Source organism: Sprattus sprattus, assembly GCF_963457725.1.
Source record: "Sprattus sprattus genome assembly, chromosome: 2".
Classification (NCBI taxonomy): domain Eukaryota; kingdom Metazoa; phylum Chordata; class Actinopteri; order Clupeiformes; family Clupeidae; genus Sprattus; species Sprattus sprattus.
The window spans coordinates 47,136,199-47,163,463 of record NC_137921.1 but is presented as its reverse complement, the minus strand read 5'-3'; the positions used below and the strand labels follow the sequence as shown (position 1 = coordinate 47,163,463).

Here is a 27,265-nt window from a genome sequence, read left to right as displayed (position 1 = left end):
ATCTAGTTCTTGGGTGTGGAGTCTGCAATAAATCTCTCTGCTCCTCCACTATTGTAGCGTCTTTTTTTGTCTTAAAATAATGGCTTTTGAAGTTTTTCTTGATGGTACATGACAGATGTTTAGATGGACGAGGCGTAAGCTGTTTAGCCATTATGTCTGCTTTCTTACATAGCCTAGATAACTCAAACAACACAGAAAACTTTACCATAACATAAAGTGTGGTCATGTGGCTGCAAAAGTAAAAACGCTACTTTATTCGTTCTAGATGTTTAGATAATATTACAGACAAATGTAAACCCAGAGGCTATTTGGCTGGCATTACTTTCATATACCGACAAATCAGGCCGAGAAATGGGCGGACTCTCTCCTCGAGCTCTCTGCATTTATTGGTCACAAAGTATGACTGTTGATAGGCTAATCCCAATGTCAGTTACACCATCATAAACGTTTGATGAATGAGAGAGCGCCAGAGTTGGTGTTTTCTTCTCCTCTCTCCTCTTTTGCCTTTTAAAAGACGTTTTTATAAGAAGTTTTCTGGCGTCCCAAAGCTCAGCATTAGTCCAACAAAGGTAAGGTTAGTTCACTATTTTACGCAACTCTACATTCTAGATTATCACACAAAATGAATAGTCTATCCAAGCGTTTAGCGAGTGAAACTTACATTTTCGATTTTTGAAGACTTTGATTCATTGGAAGTTAACTTGTCATGCTGCGAATAGATTTCAGTGTATTGAACGTACCTCCTGTCACCGCGGACACTAAACTTGCAATGCAACAATATAGTTGATACATAGGCTGGCCAATCGATCTGAAAGGCTTTCTGAAATACGTCTCAGACGTACATTGCTATGGGGGGTGCTACACCGATATAAGCAGCCTATAGGTTATTACAATCAGGCGTATAGACCACCATAAGAAAATGTTAGATAGTTAAATGTACTATTTATTATATTGATCATTTAAGTAACACAGCCCAATGTAAGTTTGGTTGTTAGGTTGCTTTGTCGCTCAAGAAGGCGTGCTTGGTGAAAACTAGTGTCGAAGAATGCGGGGTGACAATGATTTTTAAAATCTCAATCCCTTCAAAATACTTTCACATCGTAAACCAGTCAAGATATGTATGGTCTGACATCAACTATTACTTTGATGGACTTACGCATAACTAGAACGTTTGTTTTTGGATAAGGATTAGCAGGCTTGCTTGACTTTCCTATTGGGCAAGCTTCCAGAATACCGCCCTAAGGGCATAAAATATGTTTTCTGTTTTAAAATTATTTTATGCTCACAATTTGCTATTAATGGAATATGGTCTTTGGTGTAGCGAACCATTTCTAATTTGTTAAATGACATTCGGTCAGTTTTTCTCGGACAGAATATTTCTGCAATGTTTTTTTAGGTTTGACATCCTATGATGTGATACATCCACGTAGCCATCATTTTACATTCTGCTAAAAAATCAACACGGCTTAGTTGATGTTCTGATAGATTAGTGTCTCTACATGCTGTTTCCTTTACGCATAATGCGTGCTTCTGTCAAACTGTGCTTTCATTGTTGATCATTCCATTCACCATGAAAATAAAAACAGCTTCTGAGGAGCCGTCTGCGCAGAAATAGCAATACCTGGTCACGTCATATCACCTTGCCTACGCCCCTTCCCCAGTCCATAAAAAAATATGAACCTTCAACCCTTATTATGATTATGATTAAGAACACCAAAACTTTGGTGGCTCAAGTCCATTGCCATAATAAAATAGTATAACAGCAAACATGAGTTGCTGTGTAGACTGTGCAGCAGCATTGTTCAATCAGGATTACTATATAGTTACTATATAAATTTGCCTTCCGAAATAGGCTAATTTGGTTATCTCTTTGGTTATAGTCCCCTCAGAAGTAACCACAAAACTAACAAACAAACAAACAAACAAACAAACGAACAAACAGCCCAAAGAACTTCTACTGGGGTGTTAAAAACTCCCCCAAAATGTCTGGCGTGGCCCGTTGTTTACACGTTTGGGTATAACCATCTGGGCATCACCTTCTCTCCCTCTCCACATATTCACATGCTTCAAGTCTTGTGATTCTATTTATGGCCCATTACCTCTTGTGCTTCTCCACATTAGCAACAACTCTGTGCTTCCTGTATCTCTAAACCGGGGGAAAGAGTTCTTCAAATAATAGGTATTTACCACAGCGCCAGACAAGCAACAATGGGGCATGTTGGCATAATTCAATTTCCCCTTAAACCATAGAGTGGAATTTACGGGATTTTTTGTTGTTTATTGGAGTGCAGGGTAATTGTACGGGCTCACAGATTATCACTGCAAGCCCTGCATTTTGAGACAACAGTAGCTGAAGAGATCAGTAGGTGAGTGGACAGGAGAGCTGTGCTCATGCTGTTCTTGTATTGGATCTTGTACTGTTGGATATGGAGAAGGTGTGCATAGGATATGGAACATGAATGCAACCTGTTGACAAGAGCAAATAGCACAATACATTTGCTCACAATTAAGGCCCAGAATGTCTGTAATCAGTCAGGTCTTTGCAGTCGGCTGGAAATGTACTACAGTTGTTGTTGTTGGTTTTTGGAGTGGGGAAATGGAAACCATGTGATCACCTTCCTTTGCATTGGTCAAGCTCTGTCAAGTGCTTTCATATTTCGAAACATATGATAAGAAAGTTAAGCAATTAAAAAATGTAAAACTGTGTTGACTCTTTTAAGGACAGTTTACTGGCTTCATTGTGTGCCTCTGTACATTTATGACTGTATGCCGAAAATAGGGGTTTTAAACCATTAAGAAATGTAAAGAAACAATGTTTTTTAAATTGTATCTGAACACTACAGGATCATAAAAAAAAATCATTTTGACACTCATAGCTCCCCTGTCATTGATTTTGACTTGCCATTTCTGAGAATTGCATCATCATTCTTGAACTCTTGCCCCTCCATCTGGTTGTGACCATGACCCTGGTTCCCAACCCACAAAGGGCCGGCAACAATGTGAGGTCAAAAACAAAAGAGTTTTGCAAAGTCCTGCCCAAAAGAAGCCTGACCTCCCCAGGCATGGAGAATTACAAACAAATGAACAGAATTCACTAGGAGGAAGGGATCCGCCACTGCAACTTAAGACATTGGTATGACTAGCCGTGTTGGGTAAACTCAAAAATAGAACTAAAATATATTTAGTGAAGGGTGCTTACTCCAGAGAGAGAGAGAGAGTGACATATCAGAGAATTGGGGCATGGAGACCAGACGCAGGTAGATTTCCTCAACCTCACAGAGCCATTGTGGACCCACTGCCAAGTGGATCTTATGCACAGGTATAAGATCTCTCATCAAAAGCAAAGATGTGGAGGTAACAGGTTTTTGCTCATCAAACCTTGTGATGGCTGTTTCAAAGATATGTGTGCCAAACAAAAAAAATGGCAGATGGGTTTTAAGAGTAGTGGAGACAACTCTTTACTTCAGACAAATGTGTGTGGTCAAAGGTATATGAAGCCTTTTAATGTGCGTGTGTGTGGTGGGGGGAGGGGTGACAGGATGAAGGATGATATAGAAAACTGACTCCGTCACTCTCTAATTTTACTCTGTGGAATGACTGTGCTGTGTATGGAACAGGAGGAGATAAATGCCTGCGCTAAATGAGAGATGATAAAACCCGAGAAGTAGCTACTAATTGAATCCACACTTTGAGATGTTGTTTATGTACCCTTAAAGTGTAATCAGCTGGTTCTCACAGGAAGAAACAATCTTGGCGGGCTACTTTTAGAAACACTAACTGCACTTTAAAGCTATCTCCTCTGAATTCCTCGGCTTGAGCATGGAGCTAGGATGTTTTGGCTACTCTGTAACCTTCAGTATTATTTCTTTTAGCCATATTTGCCATTCAGGGTGCTGTGTAACTGTTTGGATAGACTGTGAGGATGTTTTAAGCAGTTTGTCGATGTTTTATCAAACCATATAAAGCTTTGCTTGCTGGCCCTGGTCCCCAAGTTTTTGCTAGTGGAGAACTTGTGCAAAAAATAGCCCATTTTTTCTTTTTAGGTCTGTATATTAAAAAAAAAGAAGCTGGATCAGGCGTCTAGTGCAGCTGATGGCTAAGAGGAAGGGAAAAAAGTCCCCTAGAATATTTAAACTCGCTGGCGCTTCTATTCTTTGTCTCCCTTTGCGGACAGATCATGAATCAGAGTGCTCTGTGAATACCAAGGACGTAATTCTGACATAAAACCTGCATTAGAATTGGATGTTGGGATGGCGGGCCACACAGCTGACACCTGGGGTCCTGTCAGAGGGGCGGGGTAATCATACATAAGCTTATTATTAAGTTGATGTGTAACAGTTTAGTACATACCGCACACAAGGATTTGTCGTGTTTTTTTGTCTTCGTCTGGAATGCAGTTTTGCATTTGCCTTGTTTTTTTTGGTTTGAGGGGTTAGGTGGCCTTTGCTAGAAAAAGTGCATCGCCTGCTGCTTTTTGAAGTACATATCCATCTGTTAGAGAATCACTGGTTACTTTGAACAGAGGTATGCCAGCCATGTGGACCATCTATGTGTTTAAATGGCTTAAACATCTGTTAATTCCACTGTCATGCTGTTACATTTCTTAATGTTGCACAAAGAGACTCATCCTGTACCGGGCCTGTAATTTTTCTGATCATGGTTGACGGAGGTGTGACATCCATGGGGCCCATCACCCTGCTGAGAAATGTTAGCCTGCTAGTTCAATTACTATTCAGTGTCGCCTTGTTTGCTTGGCTTGCCTCTGTGATGTTTAAACACAAACAGCCTGGTTCGAGGTGGTGCTAATGAATAAGTAAATTCTATGTGTCATACTCAAGCCTTTGACATTGCTCCGTCAAGTTCTTGACTTACTGAAAGAACTTGACAAAGTAGTTCTCCCCATTTAGATGTACTCATCTGAAACAAAGTGGGAGGGCATTCATCAGGCTCATTTCCATGTTCGTGCCCAATTTGAGGCTGGGATTCCCGTTACTGCCTCTGATGCCTGGGAATTCGAATCAAAGAGCGTTTTGTAACCGTGTGCCTCTGACACCACTGAAGCATATGGCCACCCACCCCCCCCCCCCCCCCCCCCACCCCCCTTCATTCACTCTGAACTGTTGCATGTTTAACTGGGGGGACTGGGATGGGTGTGGGGGTGGTGGGACAGGCCGGAACAAGGAGACTCCAGAGAACTTCTTGACGGCGTAACCATAGAAGTGGCATAATGGCTCATTATAGGGCCCTCAATGTGTCTCATTGTTGTGACGGAACCCAGGGGAATTGCACAGACGCATGTGATCGCGCCTGTTTTAAGTTTTCCTTAAAGTTGTTTTCAAGGATGTTTCTGACACATTTTTTGGGCGACTGTTGGGCTTTTTGCGTGTGAAAAAAGAAACCTCTTCAGTGGCGGTTGAACAAATGTCCACGAAGTTGCTTGTATGAGTTTATGCTCTTATTCTTGGTAACACTTATGTGAAACAATTTGTTGTGTTGTATGGATCTGTGGATGTTTTTGTGGCAGTAAGGTAATCAATAAATCTCAACTGCCTGCGCTTGTCCTGTGGTTTCTCGTCACCCACTTGAAGCCTGTGTACTTGTGCATGAGTGAGCGGTGATGGGAGTGTTTATACATGCAGGGGTGCAGCGTGTTTGTTCAGCTCTTCGACCGCTTGTGTTGCCTTTCCTCCGGGCCACAGGAAGCACCTTCGGCGGGGTGATGGCTTCTTCCTTCTGGAGCAGCCTGGGGCTTCCTAATGGGAGACAATAGGAGGTCTCCCCAGGGAACCAGGGCCGTGCACAGCCTGTTTCCCCTCAGGAAACGACAGAATTGTCCTTCCAACTGATAGAATGTGTGTTGGTGGGGAGGGAGGGAGAACACACAGGCATACACACACACACACAGGCCTCCTGGCATGTTTGGACTGGCGGTGTGTCTCCTGGCTTAGGTGAAGGCGTCTTTGCATTCGTCCCCAAGTTTTTGCTAGTGGAGAACTTGTACAAACAACATGCCTCACTCCATGACAGCTTCAACAGCCACGCAAGGCAGGAGTATTAGCAATGCAGTGCGATACAGATTGACCTTCAGTAACCTGTGAATGGGGTGTCGTCTGCGTTGTGAATCATGAACCCCCTCTATTTCCCTTGAAGGGAAATGGGAGGTGGAGGAATGGGGTCCTATTTCCAAAACATGGCTATCCTGCCGAGCCAGCAGCTGAACAGAACCGCTTCCTGAGGACATAGCTGCTCGGCAGACCCAGTCCTCAGACTCCAGGCTTTTATTAAATAGGAGACTGCAGTGATCAGTCATTGAAAAAAAACCTTAGTAAACTAATTTAATTTTGGGGAATAAATAGTTTTGTTAACAGAAGTAAAGAGGGGAGCCCCCTTTCCCCCACCCTGTCAGCCCGCTAATGCATCCTGGGACAACAACAGCTTGTGATGCAGTGGCGGGCTGACAGAGAACTGTCTGTTTGTTTTTCTGTGCTCCTCACGTCTCTGTGGCTCTGCTAACTACAAGTATAAGGGGCACAGAGGAATGTAACCACCCCCCACACCCGCCTCTCACTCCCTGCCTCTCTGTAATTTGGTGCTTGTCATCAGGTTCTGGAAAAAACATCTAGCCTGTGTTTTCACCCCCCCTTACCCCCCTCCCCAATCCTACTGTACCCCTGTGTGGTGCTTAAGAGGAGAGAAGAGAGGGATGTGCCACGTGCTGCACTGTTGCTGTTGCTGTTGCTCTCTCTCTTCTAATCAAAGGTGTGAGCTGTGGCATCCTGGGGGAGGGGTGGAAGGAGGTGTTGGGAAACCAGAGGCCAGTTGAAGAGCATGCTGGGCCGGGTCCTAAATACTTGGCACCCACATGGTGCAGCCTTTACCACCCGGAGCTGTAGCTGTGCTCTGTAAATGGAAGACCTTTTTGTATTTAGCTCTTGAGGGGGGACGAGCGAAGAGAGAGAGGCCTGGACTTTGAATCTGACAGGGACTCTGATGCTTGCCAGGCCCCCAGTCAATCTGGCCTCAGCTCTGTATATCTGACCGGGCGCAGGTCAGTGGCTTGCATCTGTCTGTGACAGGGGAGTGATGGTGAGGGAGCCTGCCTGCCTGGAGCAGTTCTGAGTGAGGCTGATGGGTGGGGGGGGGGGGAGGGGGTATGGGTAGATGGACGTCTGTTCCTTTTGCAATGACAGTCTGTCCAATCTGTCCAAATTCTTTCCCATGTTTTTTCTCCTTGCCTTGACAGTCTGTGTATTCAAGGTATTGATTGCAGGACTGGCTGACAGAGGAGGGTTTCTTCTTGCTCTGCTTTGTTAGACACCTCCAGTGAACCAGCTGCAAGTCCTAGCCTGGTCATGCTAGCGGGATGTTCAGGAGAGGAGAGGGCTGGAATGTGCCTAAGGCTGTGTGAAAACAGATCTCCATAACTTTATACATGTCTATTAGTCTCCTTTCTTTCTTTCTTTCTTTCTTTCTTTCTGTCTGTCTTTCTTTTTTTCTTTCTTTCTCTCTCTCTCTCTCTCTCTCTCTTACTTGCCTCTTTCATAGAGCAGTCTCAGGAACAAAACAACTATAGGGTATGAACTATGGCCTGATGGCACAGAAACGGATATCTGTTTGCGATGGATTTAGCATGGGGCCAGTGTAGAGAATGTTTTTTTTGTTGATGTCTCATTTCCCTCTTGTATTCTGTGGGACTTTAATTCCCCTGCTCTTTATCCTCTGTGGAGCGTTCAAGCACAGACAGGGCACGTATACGATGTCATGGTTAATCCCCTTTGAATGCGATCCAACAAAAAGTCGACCACCAAGGAAAGGATGCGTTCACTCGCACTCTGTCATTGCATCACTCATCACACGAGGCACAAAAACATGTCCTTATCGCTCCTCATATAATCACAAATGTTTGCGCTTATTGCAGGCTTGGCTTACTATGGGCTATGGGAATGTTGCCGGGAAAGTCCCATCTCACTACTGCATGTCTTCTTGGACGTCTTTCCCCTTGTGCAGGTGGTGAGTTGACTCTCGAGGCTGCAGTGGAGGAGCCTGTCCAGCAAAGATGACTCAGTCTGTGCAGGTCAACTCAAAGCTGCCTGGTAAGTTATAGAGAAACTGCGTTATACTATGCCATGTATAACCTTGCCATGATTTCATTTAGTACACTAATGATCAAATAAATAATGTGTTATTACATCTTAAATGTAAAGACATACAATACCACAATACTTTTGTGTTAATTAAAATATTATCAGCTGAATGGTCATTTGCAAATGGGAAATCCATATTAAATCCAACATTCTGTTTCTATAAAGTTCTATTTGGATTCTAGTCCTGTTCTAGTTAAAATATCCAGTTGGTGTTTTATAACAGGTTTATTCTGTTCCGGAGTAAAAGAGAAATTCCTTTCCTCACTCTGTCCTTCCAGATGTAGGGAAAGTTGGAGTAAAATCGGTCAAGCTCAGTGGCCTTGGGTAGTGGGGTTAAAGTGCACTGTTTTAGCTCTTGTCCATGCATGACCAAAGGGAATATTACTTAAATGTTGCTCACTGTTCTGACGACCCCTGACCCTTCTCCCCTCCAGATCTGGGTGCACCTTTTCTGTATGGGTCCCAGGAGGAGACCGACCAGGCTGGCTCCTACTCTGTCCAGACTCCATATGGCTTCCAGCTGGACTTGGACTTCCTGAAGTACGTGGAGGAGATTGAAAGCGGCCACACCTTCCGCCGCACGCCTGTGAGTAGCCGCCGTGGGGTGCGTGCGGGGAAGCTCTCACAGCGCAGTCCCGGAGTCGGCGGTCGCGCCAGTGGCTGGACGTCCACCGAGTCACTTTCTTCCTCAGCAAGCGACGATGGCAGCCGTGTGCCCCCGCCACCTCCTCCACGCAACCGCATTGGATCAGCGCCCGCTGAGTCGCACATCCTGTCACCCGTGTCTGTCCTCAGCCCGCCACTGTCGGCCGGAGCCAAGGTACCCCCACCTCCACCAGCACGCAACCCCCGCGTGGAGCGCACCCTCCTGGAGACCAGCCTCCGACTTCAGCAGGAGCAGAGTCAGCTCCAGAATGGCACTGGGACCATCCAGCTCGCAGACCCTCCTAGGGGGGCCTTGAGAGAGGCAGGGTGGACGGGCTCCTCAAGCTCCCAACTAGCTGCAACAACAACAACAGCAGTACCAGCACCATCAGCACAATCATCTAATGGTGGTGTAAAGCTGCACCCATTCTCCTCTGCCTCTCCAAGCCCCTGCCCAAGTGGTTTGGCACGTGCCAGCCCTCACACCTCCGGCAGGAGCACCCCGGCAGCAGCCTCGACCCAGATGCCCCCTGCCCAGCTCCAGACGGTGAGGGAGCAGATGGCCTCGGCCCTGCGGCAGCTCAAGGAGATGGAGGAGCGCGTGAAGGGTGTCCCCGTGCTGGAGAGGGAGGTGGCCAAGCTGAGGGCTGAGAAGGACCAGCTTCTTCAGGTGCTCAAGAAGAAGAACGAGGTGCCAGCAACCATGGCAACCACAGTCCAGACCGCTCTGGCTGAGCCTGGTGCCGGAGGTGATCAAGGACTCCCACCGCTCTCGCCGACTCACGGTCGCTCCACAAGGGTGTCTGAGCTCCGCAAAGCGATAGAGAAGGCAAGCAAGGAGGAAGGAAGCCAGCAGCAGCAGACGGAGAAAGCAGCACCTGCTCCCGTACAGACGGCGTCTGTGGCCGTTGGGGAGGACCTACCCCTGAGTGAAGGGGTGTTTTACTACAGACAGGACGTGAAAGACGCAGCCGTGGACGTGAGGTGCGAGGTCACCGAGAAGGGCGTGGGAACGGCACCCACTGGAAGCGCGTGCGACAAAGGGGTTCAGGTGGAGCCGTCCACCGAGGAGGCCTCGGTCTGGGTGATGGAGTCCCTGCTGGGGCTGACCAGTGAGACAGAGCGGGAGATCGACACCCTGCAGGACACAGTCAAGCTCCAGCAGGAGTCCATACGCGTGCTGGAGGAGCGACTGAGCCGGGCCGACCAGGATCTGGAGGAGCTGCGGGCCCGCGAGCACGAGTACCGCTCACGGGTCACGCTGGACCAGGCCGTCCAGGTCCGGACGCAGACCACCCATGTCGGGACTGACGCGCTGCCCGCCGCACCCCCAAAGATGTTGCACAGCGTCGGGGTGAGCTGCCGCCCAGAGGTAGCCGAGGCAGGTGTGGGCGGGGAGCAAGCTCCTGCGCCGAGTCAACAAAGCGTTCAGACAGACGAGGAGGTGGAGGTCAAGAAAGAGGAGGTTGCTAAGGTGGAGACAGTGAGCACTGGAAGCCAGTGGGAGAGCCCCGGGGAGGAGGAGGATGAGGAGGAGGGCGAGAAAGAGCCCCAGCAAGTACAAAAGAGAGGACAGGTGACCATTGCTGAGGCTGTAATGGGCAGCGGGGCAGAGAGGAGAGTAGGAGAGGATGTGGACGCCTCACCTGCAACCCCAAGCCCAATGGGTGAGTTTCTCACGAGGAGGCACAAAGTCAAGTGTGTGTACATGGAGTGAAAACCTAGGGTGCCAGTCTTCAGGTGTTCATCAGAGGTGGTGACTGAACATGGAGTTCTCATCTGTGTTGAGATGGCATTAAAATGAAAGTTAAGATGGATTATATTTAATTTGTGTGTAATAGACTGCAAGAGAATGAGCCTCACCTGCTAAATGTTGTTTGAATGCCGTTATGCAAGCAACCAATTATTAATCACTCGTGGGTGGGTCCATACTTGTGTTTTTAACAACCTAGCCATTCTTTCCTTATATTCAAATTCAAGCTATTTTAATGATCTAAGGTGTGTCTAATACTCCCAGGCTGTGAGACTTAGAGCCCAAATACAAAAAATACAAATAGATTCTCATTTACCATGAACAAGAGCACAAGCCTCTGCACCTCTGTGGGTAATGTTTGGTCATTAAAGTGTAAAGTTGATTTAGATGTGTGTGTGTGTGCGCGTGTGTGTGTGTGTGTGTGTGTGTGTGTGTGTGTGTGTGTGTGTGTGTGTGTGTGTGTGTGTGTGTGTGAACTAATGTTCCCTTTGTCACTGGGGGTCCCAGGCACTTTGAAATCCATCATGAAGAGGAAGGATGGGAGTAGCTCAAGCCAGGCCCGCAGCACAGGCAAGAAGAGCCTGCAGTTCGTGGGCATTCTAAATGGAGGGTAAGAGCCAGACTCCAAACACACACAACTAATGATCTGGTGCCTTGAGCTGACTTTAGTGGACCTCAGCAGTACTGTCAGTGCAGATTACTTTCAGTTAATGACGAATGATGCACACTATCAAAACAGAGGCATTGCACTACAGCAATCCTGGAATTACATAATAGTCTTCCACTTAGATGGGTTTTTTCCCCCAGTGTGCCTGACAAATAATGTGGTTAATTTAATATGGTAGGAGTCAACAACACATCAATTGCTGTATTATTTAATTTAAAAGAACTAACAGCATATAGGGTCAAAGTGCCAAAATCGTCACAGTCGGTGTCAAAGCTTTCACTAGATTGTTATATATTCACTAAGATGGCCAACATAGTGCCTCCAAAGAGGAGATAACAGAAAGAGCCTGCTACAAGTAAGAGAAAATTCAGTTGCTGCAGCTGTAAGCAAGGAAAAACCACAAAGTGAAAGCGCAATAAGAGCAGCTGAAGACAAGAGCAGCACAAGTGAAGTTTTTCACCGTAGGGCTAGTCTTTCATCTTTAAAAAAAAAAAAATGTATGTGATTGGCAAGATCAAACCCTCCATCAAACAGAGAACAACAGAGGATGAACAGCTGGCTTCAGCTGACAAACACTCTCTGATACGCCATAGCTATGGAAAGCTTAAATGTAAACACGTGTTACTTTTACACACTGTTAACAGCACATAACTCTCATCTTGGCTTCTGTGCAGCATCATTTTGACATGGTATGCATCCCAGTTAATATTTTTCTCTACCGAATGTTTCATCAACTTTTGAGCAGACTGAAGACGGTGTTCTAATCCCACACTCTTCATGGTCAACACATTATGCCTGTGCTATTTCTGAGTTTTAGACCCAAGAGCTATAAAAATGTCTGCTGTGAGGCTGTTTAAAATGTTTGTTGCGGGTGCTTATTAATTTAGCTAGTTTCATACTCTCTTTGAATTTTTTAATGAACAAGTCTTTTCATTATGCCTTTCGTAATGGTCTGAGAAGGGGAGGAATGCTTAGGTTAGCAAAACAGGATCATTTGGTCTTGTTTCAGCTTTATAAAACTAGCTTCTCTGTTTAGGCTGACAATGGAGAAAATCAGGATATTTCATCATTGTTTGTATAGATTAGATCAGTGTAAATGTTCTTATTGTAAATGTTACTTCATACTATAGAATGCTTAAAAAGTAATGCGCTCATTTTAAAGATATGAGTCAACGTCAAGTGAAGAGGAGGATGAAGAGGACAATGAGGAGGATGAGGAGGAAAGCTCATCTGATGGAAGCGGAGCGGGGGAGAGCTCAAGCAGCGAGGAGGAGGAAGAGGCCGCCCTTCAGGAGACCTCAGACGAGGAGAGGAACATCAACCTGGATGAGAGTGACAGCGACGAGGGACAGTCTGGCTCGGGAGGACAACAGGAGACTGTGAAGGAGAAGTAAGGCTGACAGATGGGCTGACTCGACATGCTGACGGAAGCTGAACGTCACTACAGATACCATATCCTTATTCCGATGTGTCTGTCTTTTTGTTGATATTAAAGCTGGGTGTCTGTTTGTTGATAGTAATGCTGGGTGTCTGTCTGTCGCAGGTTTGAACTGAGTATGAAGATGCGTGAGGCTTGTTTCATTCTGAAGAACCACCTCAACGATGATGCCAAAGCCATGAAAAGCAAAGAAGTGGTGAGAGGGCATGTTTCATCTAACTTTACAACTTAGAACCATTCATCACAGATACGGCCCTGCCAAGTAGCCATAACAGGTCCACATGTTTGTGGTAGACTGCACAGTTTATGTGAAGAATTGCGTTCTTGGACACAAAAGATATTTTTTTTCTTCAATGTATTCTATGCGTTTTCTCACTATTTACCAATTATTTTAACATCTTGCATCTATGTCTCTCTCTCTCTCTCTCTCTCCCCCCCTTCTGTCCCTTAGCTGTCCAGCACTCACACAGTGCAGCTTGAGTGGTTCCGTGTATCCAGTGCGAAGACTGCACAACCCTTGCGGGTGTCCAACTACCTCATGGCCTTCTCTGAGGTGTCTCCTGTCCTGCTGGAGCATGTGGTCAACATGACGGACGGCAACGGCAACACGGCCCTGCACTACAGCGTCTCACACTCCAACTTCAGTGTGGTGGGCCTGTTGCTGGACACAGGTCGGTCGAGAGGGTTGACACTCACTTCAAATGGAGTACTTTAAAGTTTTTGAATAGAATATTGTATTAGTTGGAATATTTATTGATTGCATTTATTGTAATGGTACCCTATTTTCTTTAGCCATAGATGATTAGGCTTACCCTGTTTTCCTATCTGTACATTCAGGGTTGGACAAGGCAGGATTAAGCGAAGTCGTATGTTACAGTTATGGGAATATCGGGAGTGAAGTGTGCTCCTAATACTGGTGTAATCAATCATCTCATATCACTGACGATGAAAAGTAATTGTGTGTGCAGGGGTGTGCTGTGTAAATCAGCAGAACAAAGCTGGCTATACGGCCATCATGCTTGCAGCGCTTTCTGCCGTAAAGGAGGAGGATGACATGGTGGTGGTTAAGAAGCTCTTCAGCCAGGGCAATGTGAACGCCAAAGCAAGCCAGGTATGGTGACGCATTGCATTACACCAAATCACTCTCAATCCAATTTTTTTTATCCTGATGCAAGTGGGCATTGTGAAACTGCAGGTGTTTGGCAAACAAATGTTGGCTGAGTTTCACACTGAAACGGCACATTTAACATAATAACAGTAAAAAAAGATTGGTTTCACATTTGAATTTAATCTTAAATAGTAAAGAACGCAAATTGGAGGGCATGTTTCAGCAAAGAATAGGCCATTGTGCAAACCGCTCTGGGAAAACTTGTTTAAGTAACTTTCATGAGGGTCCTTATAAAAGGCACAGGCCAATGGATTTATTGGATTTATCAATGTACTCATCTGCTCATTCACATCACATGCCTTTCTTTTGGATGTCATACAATGATTCTAGGACAGATTTGCTCTTTTTTTTCTTCCTCTTTTACAAAAGGTCACTTTGATTCAAAGACGTTGTATAATTCATTTGTTTTTCTATGTTCCTTCATCATGCGGTTGTCAACGGGTTTTCTTGGAAAAGGGTCTTCATTCACCCTTTACCTTGTGATAAATTGCAGCTGAGTTGCCTACGTTTTTTAAGTGAGCATATTTCAGAGATGGTGGAGGGGGAGTTTGTGAAGGCCACAAGTTCACAAGCTAATATGCAGTATGTAAGCTAATGCACATTTTTCACAAAGAAAAGCCTTTAGGCTGACTAGAGTTAGTTGTGACCATGATGAATGAATAAGCACATGATTCTGGTGAGAAACATGAGTATAAAACTGGTTAAATTGTTTTACAAATATGCCCATTATTTAATTTGGATGTATCATGAGATATTTCATGAACTATAATCATTGTTGGTAATTGCAGTGTATTTTTTGGTTTGTGGTGCGTTTAGGCTGGTCAGACAGCGCTGATGCTGGCGGTAAGCCATGGGCGGCAGGAGATGGTGCGTGCACTGCTGGAGTGTGGTGCGAACGTAAACGTGCAGGACGATGAAGGATCCACCGCCCTAATGTGCGCCAGCGAACACGGCCGGGCTGAGATTGTCGCAATGCTTTTGGACCAGATGGACTGTGACATTTCTGTTGTGGATAACGTGAGTGGTGGTCCTCTTCTCACACCGTCCATCCGCACATAGCATATAGTGTGAAGCATTCATGTGCATGATCCTAAGTGCTAATTTGATTGGAGCTAATTTAGTGGTGAGACTTCTAATGACATTATAAACTTGGCTGCAGAGCACCTGACAGCTCCTCTCTCTGATGACACAATACGTTTTGACAAGCTGGAGTCATGCGTCTACAGTTTAGGCATCTACATGAGATTTAAATCACGACCTTATCTATTAAAATTCTTTTTTTTAAAACAAGTAGAGAAATAGGCTGAATAAAAAGAAAAAGGTTTATAGGACCCACAGGGGCACTGGCAGAATATTTTACCATGCAAAATGACCATAGGATTTTTTCTTTTACAAAAAAAATGATCTTGTACCTTCAAGGGCCAGCTTTGCCATCTATATTTTTTAGGTGTAGTCATGTATCTTTTCAAAGCTAATGAAGAATTCCCATTACATCATCGATTATTGCATTATCCTAAAGAATAATGAATAATGCCTTGGTCATTGCCATCCCGGTGATTTTTAGGACACTGAACCTTTTGGGGTCTGCAAATGAAAATAAACACATTTTTATCATGCTGTGGCAGATTCTATGAGATGTCTAAAAAGTGAGGAAAATGACAGTAGCCACAGGATTTCTCATTAGTCATTTGAGAAGGCATTAGTAGTTCTTCTCAGCTGGACAGTGTCTCAGTCTCAACCTCTTCACCATAGGGCATTGCTATCAGACCGTGGTTGGAACAGTGGCACTCTTTTTCCATCAAACATTAATTTGCCAGGAATCTGACCAACAATGACATCATCCTTTGCACACCATGGCAAATATTTTCTGTTGGTGGTATTGAACGCAACGGAAGTTCTGTATCAGGTTTGCACCACTTTGCGTTTGGACTGTGGGTAGAATAACAGCCTAAAATAAACAGGAAGCTTTCATTTTTTCATTTCCCCCCAGTGACATGATGGGATTTTACAGTCTAGCACTCACACAGAAACCTTGAAGCCATTTAAGAATGCTCTTTTTGCAAACTCAGATTGCAAACTGTAAATGAAAAGCCACTTAGAGAAGGCCACTGGGCCATAATAGATACCATACTCCATGTTGAACACAGTTATAAAGGCACAGTTCACAATCCTTCATAATTATTTTCGTGACCGCTAGAGCCGCACTCAAGCTCACGTCGACAGCCCTCTTCTGCCATTTCACAGGGATTTGGCTTGACGGGACACAGCTGGTTTAAGCTTGTGTGTATGGGAAACTATGTGGGGAGAGTCCCTCCCGAGTTTCCCGCTCTCTGCCAGTACCAGTTTATTACTCCTCACACCAGTCCCTGAAATCACTGCACCGCCTAAATCTCTTAAGATCCTGGTGTAGTCTTACTCGTTGTGCGGTTCTCTTCATGGATATCTTAATTGTCTTTCTAAACTTAAATGTCACTCTCTCTCTCTCTCTCATTGTCCTCTAACTTAATGAACCAATCCTCCCTTCTCTCACTCCCCCTCTGCAGGATGGCAGCAATGCACTCTCCATCGCCCTGGAGGCATCCCATAATGACATAGCGGTGCTGCTCTACGCCCACATGAACTACTCCAAGACCCAAGCAGCTGTAAGTGATCTGGAGGCGGAAGCAACCGCTCGGATACAGCACTCCCAGGCTGCCAAAAATATGCGTCACCGATAGCAGCGTACTGCACAGCTTTCAGAACAACTAATTTCCTGATCGGGAGTGTGTCTACACTCAGATTTGTTGCCCCTAACGCTGGTGTTTGAAAGCGGGGTGTGGTGCCTCTGCAGACGCTTGTTCAAAGCTGCCATTGGGCTCTCCACTGTCGACACAGTGACCCCTAGTGCACAGACTACTGATCAGAGGAAAAATAATACAATTATGCTATTTATTTAGTTTTAGTGAATCAAAAAAGGTTAAGCTTAGGTTAAAAATGATTGGTGCAGTGTAATACATCCCCACAGATACTTTTTTTTAGTTTTATGTAGCAGTTTTGATTATGGAGTAACTATACAATGTTGAATGTACAGTAGGAATACAGGGTTTTGTTCTGGTGTGAAATGTGCTCAAAACTATAATCTTAATCAGGACAAGTGTCTAAAAGCTTTTTAACCGTCTTACTGAACAGCTTAGAAAGTGCTATAGAGATATTCTGTTCTGAGATTTCTGAATATGCTGCAAACTGTACATTTGATCCTGACAATTTGATGTAACTTATTTTTGATCTAACATACATTCTGTCCTTAGGGAGTCAACAAAGGCAACACCAGAAGCCCAACTAGTCCACAGAAACCCTGGCCTGCAGAGTAATGGCCTTTGACGGTGGAGAATGAAGATAACTGGACACTGGCTTGTTAAACACAGGCCTTCTCGACTGGAAAACTGTCTATAAAATACATATAAATATATATTTATACCATGATGTGTATCTATGCACTACAATCTGAAAAAAATATCAGCTATTAAATGTTATAAGAGTATACACTACTAACCATAACTGTATGCTGATAATAGTAATTCTCTTACTGTCCGTTTTGGTAAATCTTGACCACACACAATGGATTTGCATTGTGTTCCTGATGTTACACTCCTGAATTTTTCATACCAAAAAGAAAATAAGTAATATGACTGCACTAACTTCTTATGCAATATATGCCATTGTCCTTATTTTATGTAAAAATAAACATTTATTTACGTATGTAAATGGTATTGAAATATTCTTTCAAGATAGGTGCTTTCCATGAATCTTCCCTGGAACCCCAAGACACAGCATTTGTAGAGATGTGCATCAAGTTAGGCAAGGAATGTACAGGCTTTCTTAAACTTTTGTTTTGTAAATTTACAGTAGGCAGGAAAGTTTTAGTAAAAAGGTTAAAAGCACTGTTAAAGCAGGAATGATGGGTACTACCATTTTCGCTGGAAAGCAATTTTGGAGATGTTTATAACACTTGTTGGGGTACATACCCTTCCCCCACCCATTTCTATAGGCCTACTGAAACTTTACATTAGCTAAAGTGCTAGTATAACAATAGAATGTCAAATCTGAGAAAAAGAAAATCAAAGAAAACATGTCATATTAAACGGTTCCCGTGACCCAAGTGAATATGAGAAATGTCTGAATACACAAACATCACACTAAGTACAAGACTTATTTAATGGCCTACTCAACCATTTGGTAGTGTGGTTTCTGCCATATCTTCATTAAAATCTTAACCCCCCTCAACTGGCTTAATTATAAATACATAGAAAGTTATGCTGGACGGCAGGTTCATGAATGCCTCATGGAGACATTCTTTCCCCATTGTTTTGTTTCTTGGATATACCAGCAAAGAGTTATTATAAACATCCGTGTTCTCTCTGCTCATCAGTCTACGGTCATCATTTCACCTCAGAACACTGCATTTATATAAAACCAACAAAATGATTCTATTTTAGTCAAAACTGACTATATTTCAAATGAAACTGGCATGTGGATCACCAATAAGCTGTGAAATGTTTGTGTTTTAGGCATGCCCAGCCAAAAACTCAATGTTCAAATTGGTTGATCTTGCCTTTCAGAATACACATACCACTAACAACCTAATTTATTTAAATCCTTCATGTTGACTTTTGTTGGGTACATTTCTACCAATTCAAGATAAGTTCAAATGAAATGAACAGGTGTAGACGGTCAGAATTTCTTTTCAAGGATTTATTCCCAAACTGTACAGATCAGATGGCGTGTTGACATGGGAAGCCTTGTTTCCACTACAAGATCACCTCCGGGAGCTAAACAAAACAAATAAAAAGCTGTTAACACTAGAATCCTCTGAACATCCGAATGGAATAACAGATTGCAGCCAATTGTTAATGTGAAATTCTAACATATTCCCCAACTCAATCACTTTGTCATCCTCAGCTTAGAAATCTGTTCATGTTATACAGAATGTGTATCCCAAAGTGCAGAGATATTTAGCATTGTCTTGATTACCTTCTATCGCAGTCTCCTAGCTTCTCTCTCAGACTCCAGGAGGGTCAGCACATCACCCTCTCGTACTGGGCCCTTGACATTACGGATGATGGATCGGTTGCTGTCATCCATGAACTCAACCTTCACCTTAAAAATGAATTCAAAAACAATTTCTTAGGGTGCTGCAAATCCTCTCACACATTTAAAAGTAATTACCAGGCTACCAGTGGCAATCATATTCAAAAGGTATTATATATATCTTACCTGGGTACACTGTCCCTGGGAACCAGTTCTTCCAAGAACCTTAGTTACCTAAGGGAATTGCAATCACATTATAATCATGAAATAAAACTTGCTGTTTTCATTGGACAGTAACCTATCACAGTACTCCTTGCACATCTTCTCTACACCCAGCTCAGCATGATTCTCCGTCTTTCCTCGTTCCTTCCATATTAGTCTCGGTATTCGCCAACCAGCTCTTAGCTTTGCTAGCCAACCAACTCTTAGCTTAGCTAGCCAACGAGCTATGCCGAATGTAGAGTTTACATATGTTTAAAGGAACCATCAAAGTAACCCAGCATTACACAGCTGTGTGAAGGCAGTGAATACGAACACTTACGCCCAATCGGTACGATATTAGTGTCCTGAAATCGTAATCTATTCAAATGTGACGGTCTCACGACACGTGTTTACTCGTCTTTTCATACTGCCTGTTTCGCCCAGCGCAACGAAGGGCGAAATAATGCCCATTTCAAGAAATTCTGATGAGTTTCTTTTCACAACTAAGACACTTTATACAATATGTTATTATACCTTTATACGACAATATTTCGAGTATAAATAATCAATTGTACAATTAATACTTACTCTTGCGAGTTTAATCGGCGCGACACGACTGGCATCCATGTTGGTGTAGCGAGAGAGAAAGAGGGTCACGTGGTACGTCGCAAGCTTTATATACCCTGAGTTAACTATGTCGTAAAACAATTTGAGCATTTTTTTTATTTGATACGAATGAAATCATTTTAGTTTCCATTGTCTATTTTCCTGATGTATTGTGTTATTGTGTTTTATAAAGATTTTAAGATAATTTCCCATCATTCCTTGTATCTATTTCCGCTTCCACAAAATACACGCGTGCGCAGATGTTTACTTCTACAAGCTGCTCTGGAATCAGTCTTTGTGCTGTTACGAATTACAATAACAAGCTTCAGCCTGATCCTAGACCTGACCCCCGAGTAACCTACTACATCCAACGCCGTCCTTCACAACAGCAATGGCGTCCGCTACTAAAGTAATCCAGAGAATTAGGAACTTTTTCGCGGGGGTAAGTTATCATCATTGGATTTATACAGAAATGTAGTTGTGGGTGTTATAAGATGACAATTTTGTCATAATTTAGCAATGCCGATTCATTGGCGTGGGTACAGTGCTAATCAGCTATCGTGTCAGTGAATGTCCTTTCTTGTGTAGCTGTCACTGTTCAGGGCTGCAAAGCTGTGTGTATATATGTTATTCAGAGAGATTACTATAGACACTACGTTTACCCTGCACTCTCTGTAGCATGACCTCCAAGCAAAGCTGCAGCTTCGTTACGGTGAAATTGCAAAGAGGTAGGTTGGTTCCTTTTTTAGCATCCTTGTACAATCACACACGTCGCTACTTATCTATGCTTTGGCAGACAAATTGATGTCAGTAGTGTGCCAGCAGTGCCCTATCCTTAACAGCTGTAATTATGAGCAACCAAGAGCTGACAGGCCCTTACAAGTGTTTATTCCATATGATGGAATGTAAAATGTTTTTTTTGCAGGACTCAGCCACCACCAAAGCTGCCAGTAGGCCCCAGCCATCAATTTGCATTCAACTACTACTGCACCAGAGATGGACGCAGGGAGGCAGGTCCTCCTACGGTTGTGATGTCGCCTCATAAAGCTCTAGCAGCTGGCACGTAAGTGTTTAACAATGCTTGCCCTTCGGAAAATAGAATCCTTAGCAAATGTTTCACTCATATGTAAATACAGTATATCCAGTGAACAATGAGATGAAAATAAAAAAAATAGTACTAAATGAGTACCTTTCCATACTTATTTTATACTTCTTTGTACTTAGTTTATTAGTATTAAGTGATTGTCTTGTAAAATCTTCATAGTTGAAAGTATTAACATCACCTGAGAGCATAGAAAGACTCTATAAGAAGGAAGTATATGTTTCTTAACAGTCAAAATTAATTGTATATAGCCCATCATATTATTTAGGAAAATTGACTGGATTTTCAGTTGTGTCTTATATATTTACTTTGAGCAGTTTGTTAAGTTTTTAATTGATGTCAGAGCTAAGAATAGCCTTACCATTATGTTTTTGACTAGCTTTACCCATATAATTTCATAACCCTTAATATCACAAACCCAGTTACACAAATTGCTCTGTGGGAAGTACAAGAGAAGGGCAATGCAAGGCTACACTTAACAGCTATTCATCCTACGTATCCAATACAAAATAGTTTTTGTTCTCCTGTGAGGAGGTAAAATGTAAGTGACATCATTAAAGGCACAATATGCAACAATTATGCTTCAGGATTAGGGTTAGGATAAGCAGTTTAACCTTAAAATAACAGCTTAAAAAAAATTGGGGCGCTACAATGACTTCTAATATGGAGAATTGCGTCCGTGCCAATGGCATAGCAGGGTCGATAGGCATATAACTGCCTTCTGTAGTTTTGCCTGCCGATGCCCGCCGACCTGACTTTGATTACCTTCTGCCGATCTAGTAAGTAGCTTATTTGCCGTCTTGCTTAGTCTTGTGTTGCACATGATTGATGTTTGACTGTGTAAGGACAGTCGTTGAGTAATTAGTTTGTCATAATGTCAAAGTCAGCACATTTCAAGAGATTTCGTTAGTTTTAGCTGCTAGCATACCTTTAGCGAATAGCTATTTATCCTTAATGCACCTTTAACTACAGTATTCTGCCCAAAATTACCCCAACTGGCTTTTTCTCATTGTAGACCTCATAAATGGTCCCGAGTACAATTTAATGCGTAGTTCATTGTCTGCATTTCTGCTTTTTTTAAAGTGGCAAAAACATTTAAAGTTTTCTTAATATACTTGCTGTAAAGTGAGTGTAGTCATTTCTTAACATGTACTGTTCTATGTTTAACCACCTGTGTGATGGTCCTTATTTTCCTCCTGTTTAACTTTGCAGTGAGGCCAGTGAAGTGGCTACGAAGCGGCCCGTCTTACCTGGACCTCAGTTGAAGGAATTGGAATTGTCGAAAGATCAGCCATACCTTTAAAGGGCATGACACTACCCTGCAGTTGTGTGTGTTGTTGATGTACAGTTATCCTGTTCCACTGTTAGATACCAATAAAATCTATGAATATGTTCAGTTATATTTGTCTATTTATTGCTGATCTTTTTGAATGTGAAATGACATCAAGTTAATTTAGGCAAATACTATTTGAAAATGAGCAGAACATGACAATCATGAGCCCATTGCTTACCTCATGCATAAAGGTTGATTGATACCCGCTTCATATCTCTAAACTTTAAGTTCATCTGATAAGAGGTCAGGTATTGATGAAACCAGCACAAGTCCAGAGACTTTCAAAGTTTGTTTTGCTTCACATGTGAACCAATGTTCTCACTCAGCACACTACAGTTGAAATGTACTTGTTCCAATTTGATTGCGCTGCAACAGTGTATCGCAAGGATATGTGTTCTAAAAAATGGGTATTTGTCTTAGGATCATTGAACATTGAATCATCTTGGACTGATGGATATGCTTACATGAACTTGACATATATTATCTGTGTCACAACGCAATAGATGACACTGGGCTGTAGTGAAGGGTTCAGTTTTTAAGTCTGTGGTGACAGAGCGACCTAGAAGTCCTAGAGCTTAATTATGGCAAACTTATATGTGTGTGTGTCTATGGGGAGGCCTCACCCAAGCCCCTTAATCTAATCAGTGATTTTGCACAGACTCAGCTATGTTTTCAGAGCCCCCAACCATGAACCTTATCTCTATCACATAAATCTTTTATTTGTGGTTCAAGCTGGGCATTATGCATTGTGTGTTTGTAACTATGTAACTGTCCCATTATGTACAGTAAGGGGGTGAATAACACGCCACCGTATCTAAGAAACCTGACCAGTGGAATTTTGTTCAATCTGCAAAACAAATGGCCATGTACATATTTCAGGTGAATTTTCTTTTCTTATAGTGTTACCTTGGCACAACTCACTGTGTGACTTTCTACAGTAGAGCCTACAAAAACAGGAGGTGGAATACTGTGTGAATGGCCTCTGAAGAGATGCCTGTGAGAACATCCGGAGAATTGAGACTTGTAGTGAAGCCATGGAGAGGCATACATTAGTGTTCATGAAAAAAGAGACTAAGGAGTGAAGGACATTTATTAGAAAAAAAACCTTTATTCAGTCACATCAGTAAAGTCAAAAAAATCATGTCACCTGCAGCAAGCCTTATGAGCTGCAGCAAGAGCATGTATGCATTTATTCCAAGTCAACGTCCCACAGCATCCTAGACAACCCATTAGCCTGGTGGTCTTAGTCCCATTGACAATCAGAGGGCTCTAAGCCCCTCTCCGTCACAGTAAGGTGTCCTGTAAGTTTGCCTGTCATGTTTGTCTCATGAACTGATGGGAGGAACCATGTAATGAGTCCAATTTTATATAGAAAAGGTTACAATGTGTATTATAATAAATAATGATCCTCTACGCTAGTTAATTGTAGATAAATGTAAAGGTGCTTTTGGTTGGAAACTACCAAAAAGGCATGCAAAATCCATACAAGTACCAACAGCAGTACACTTGGCACTGATATAAAGCTTGCTAGCATGCTACATCATATCTTTTGTCGAGATAGTTTACGATGTTGTGCTGTGAAAGCTTTTTTTTTTTTTTTTTTTTTACATTTTCGCAGGGTTATCCGACCACAAACCTGCATAGGGCCAGGGCTGCTAGTTGGAATGACTGTTGTGTCTATCTGCCCTTCACATGACTATGTACCATGAAACATCATTTGAAGATGATACCAGTACCAGTTTAAGAGAAAATAGAGTAATGAGCAGTGGCGGCTCGTCCATAAGGGCGATTGGGGCGACGCACTGCCTATGGGAAAAGGAAGAAAATAAAAAAATAATAATTCCTGATGTATAAATTCAATTGCACGACTACATTAAAATGTAAATTTCATATTTTTTTTCTGTCGGATTCTACCACTAGACCGTCTGATATATTTCTCTCAATGCATTCTCTATGGCTTCCGGGAGGGCTCGCCCCTCCAAGTCTAGTCATAAGTAAGCGACGCAAAAGCCTATGGTAAAATGCAATGAGGACGTCACACAGCTTCGACAAAGGCATGTCAAGATGGCACCTGTTCAGCACAACAACTCATCCGCTCTTTGACAGAAACTTCTTTTTAGTCAGCGTAATATTGAAGATAAATTGACCAAAAAACCCTAGACCAAAAGTATCCATTCAACAGTTTTCTACAAAGGGAGGGAAATTGGAACAAAAGAAAATCGCGGTCGTGAAGTGGCTAACGCGGTCTGTATATATATACCACTGTCACTTTTCATAGGTTTCACAGTGTGAACTAACTTTAAATAATGTTTTATGTGATGACTTATTTTGCTTTTGTAAGCCAATACTTTCAAGATCAGTCAATAAATATCGTTGGTTTTGACGTAAGTTGCCCCCTTCTTTATGTTGTTAGTGGACATATCATGTGTCCTGTTCAGCTAGGTTACATCATACAACATTTGAGACGTGTGGATAATGAAAAAGTGGGATCATTTAATGTGGAGCTGTCAAGCTAAAAAGGCACCGGATGCCAAAAAGAGCCCGGGTGACGTAATATTGACTTTCGAACGCCTCTTGAGTGACAGTTTCTATGCCAACGTTAGCATTACGTAATCCGGTCACCACGTAGGCCGGGCGCTTATTAGCTTTAAGTCTCAGAGTCGTTCGAAAGCCATCAGCTACTTTTTAGTCGCTTAATATTGTGCCTTAACGGACACTACGCACCCGGACACTTTTTAGCTATCAGTCAGAGAGTCTCAAGAGTTGTTCGAAAGCCATCAGGTACTTTTTACACGCTTAATATTGGCTGCCGGTCTTTTGTAAGTAAGCACACATCAACAGGTTTCGCGCGCTAGCATCTATATTGCTAATAGCAATTCCTCCTTTTGTGCGACAATATTAAGCGACTAAAACGTAGCTGATGGCTTTCGAACTACTCTTGAGACTCTCTGACTGATAGCCAAAAAGTGTCGGGGTACATAGTATCCGTTTAGGCACAATATTAAGCGAATAAAAAGTTTTAGCTACACCTGCCTGCTGGTAACCTGTAAGTTAGCAATGTCCGCTAGCATGTCAAAGCTAGCAAGCCCCCGTTGTTCTTTAGTAAAATGTTGTGCAAACAATGCCCTGTTTTGTTCAAATTTAATTGTGGGTGCCGTCAGATATGTCTTAAAATCACAACACATTAAGGACTTTCTTAATTTAAGCACAACAGATGAATAGCTTCAAGCTAACAAGATAGCTCGTTACACTAGCACGAGCTAGCTAATGAAATGTGCTTACTTTGATACTATAACCAACTAGCGAATCAACCACTTTCCTACCAAAGTCAAACATCAAGCACATGGTTGTTTTGGTTGGTTTATTGTAGGTCAAATACAAGCAAGCTGGTCTCAGGTAGCAAAGTACAATGCAAGATGCTCTGAGGTAAATCGCGTTAGGGTGACGTATTGGCGTTGGCATAGCAACTGTCACTCAAGAGTCGTTCGAAAGTCAACATTACATCATCCGGGCTCTTTTAGGCATCCGGTGCCTTTTTAGCTTGACAGAGCCACATCATGTTTGCTTATGAAGGCTCCTGAATGTAACCTTCTTCCATAGCGTTCCACTTGTATCTTGCTACTCTAGCTATGTAGAAAGAGGGGAGATATTACTGTTGGTTGCTGCCAATAGTGGACAAAAAGGTTTTGCTGTATGAGTAAATCGGATAACTTAATGTGCCTACTGAATAGGTCGCCTTAATCATTATCAAAAAAATTGCCCCCCCCTGAGAATTTTTTCAGGAGCCGCCACTGGTAATGAGTAATAATTGTATATGGGAACTATACAATACTATGATGTGACTGGCAGGGAGTATGACTTGGTCATAGATAAAATACAGTTAATTGTAGATTAACTGGGACAAGAAAACAAGGCAGACCAAAAGAGACATGGAGAAGATCTGTGGAGAAGGAGATGAAACAACTGGGATGGTCCTGGGGACAGGTGCAACATTGGGCAACAGACAGGCAGCATTGGCGTTCGTTGGTGAAGACCTTATGTGCTACCAATCACGAAGAGGATTAAGTAAGTAACTGTAGATAGATGTGATTGTGTTTTTCTCGAGATGGAGTGATGAGTAATGAGTATTGATTGTTTAGCAATATGCCATGAGTGAGAGTGAGGTTGGTAAAGGACATTCTCACGGCTGTGATTCGGACGTAGGGCAGGGAGGAAGACTTATCTTTGGTGGTCCTGGAGGAAAGACAGATGGGATAAGACAGCTAAGAGAAACTGAACAAATACAGAGCAGCAAAGGGAGAAATTACTGAAATTGCAATTTGCTGTAATACTGGAATGTTACAAAAATTATTCATTAATTTGAGCTTCAGTAAGGGGTAGACAAAAATCTCTCTGGGAAAGAAGTAAAGAAAGATATATAAAAAGAGGTTTTGTCTCAGTAAAGGAATAAAACGTAGCCCTTACCCAAGGCCGGATTAACCATTAGGGCAACTGGGCACTTGCCCAGGGCCCATGACATCAAAGGGGCACTTGACAACGTTGTTGACAAATATCACGTTATGAACGCAGTCCTGGCAGCGCATGGTGATGTCTGTTGTGCCTCCGTTGGTATAGCATAAAACGTGAGTTGTATTAAAACATAGCGTGTGTAATGTGTAGCTATTTCATTCCGTTTGTTAACCTTTCCTGCTGTCGGAGGCTGTCTCGTAGTTGGAGATTGCAGGGGAGTAAAATGCTCCACGGCCGAAGTAGATTAGCCTGCATGTTTTTAACTTCGGGTTAATTCCCTTCCCGTTACGTCTGCTGCTGGTTAGTAAAAACAGACAGCAGGAAAGTTTAGCAAACGGAATGAAATAGCTACACATTACACACGCTATGCTTTATTAAAACTCACGTTACTCACATACTGGTTAACACTGTTACAGCACATAAATCTTTGTCGCTGCATCCAAACTATGCGTCACCATTCTCCCTCCCTGTACGTGCTCTTCTTAAAGGAGCCGCACCATTTTACTAAACGTTCTTGCAATGTCAATCATTTAATTTAAATATACGTATTGGCCTTATTGTGCACGCTTGTGCGTTTAACAGCGCTTGTTTGTGTGAGAGAGCATTTAACTGTTGATGCCTCAGTTTAATAA

The 27,265-nt window shown here is 43.0% G+C and overlaps 3 protein-coding genes across 8 annotated transcripts; 2 read left to right on the top strand and 1 right to left on the bottom strand.

Moving 5' to 3' along the window:
* Positions 1-452: 452 nt before the first annotated feature.
* On the top strand, positions 453-17,553 carry kank3 (KN motif and ankyrin repeat domains 3). 6 transcript variants are annotated; one of them, XM_080860493.1, is made up of 11 exons: positions 453-574; positions 8,008-8,093; positions 8,579-10,456; positions 11,050-11,152; positions 12,372-12,599; positions 12,753-12,843; positions 13,099-13,318; positions 13,616-13,758; positions 14,632-14,832; positions 16,359-16,457; positions 17,103-17,553. In XM_080860493.1, the coding sequence occupies exons 2-11, from the start codon at positions 8,057-8,059 to the stop codon at positions 17,163-17,165; spliced, it is 3,063 nt and encodes a 1,020-aa protein (XP_080716619.1). In that variant the 5' UTR covers positions 453-574; positions 8,008-8,056; the 3' UTR covers positions 17,166-17,553. The 6 variants fall into 6 exon arrangements, with proteins under 6 accessions (XP_080716619.1, XP_080716618.1, XP_080716622.1 ...); XM_080860492.1 differs by having other exon boundaries at positions 454-569; XM_080860496.1 differs by having other exon boundaries at positions 469-569; positions 7,919-8,093.
* Positions 17,554-18,531: 978 nt separating this feature from the next.
* Positions 18,532-19,728, bottom strand: rps28 (ribosomal protein S28). The gene is made up of 4 exons (XM_080833761.1): positions 19,672-19,728; positions 19,069-19,116; positions 18,826-18,951; positions 18,532-18,623 (listed from the first exon to the last, which is right to left on the bottom strand). The coding sequence occupies exons 1-3, from the start codon at positions 19,708-19,710 to the stop codon at positions 18,829-18,831; spliced, it is 210 nt and encodes a 69-aa protein (XP_080689887.1). The 5' UTR covers positions 19,711-19,728; the 3' UTR covers positions 18,532-18,623; positions 18,826-18,828.
* Positions 19,729-20,027: 299 nt separating this feature from the next.
* On the top strand, positions 20,028-22,183 carry ndufa7 (NADH:ubiquinone oxidoreductase subunit A7). Its single transcript, XM_080832371.1, has 4 exons — positions 20,028-20,131; positions 20,368-20,417; positions 20,615-20,752; positions 22,004-22,183. Exons 1-4 carry the CDS (start codon positions 20,081-20,083, stop codon positions 22,092-22,094), a joined length of 330 nt encoding a protein of 109 aa, XP_080688497.1. The 5' UTR covers positions 20,028-20,080; the 3' UTR covers positions 22,095-22,183.
* Positions 22,184-27,265: the final 5,082 nt, after the last annotated feature.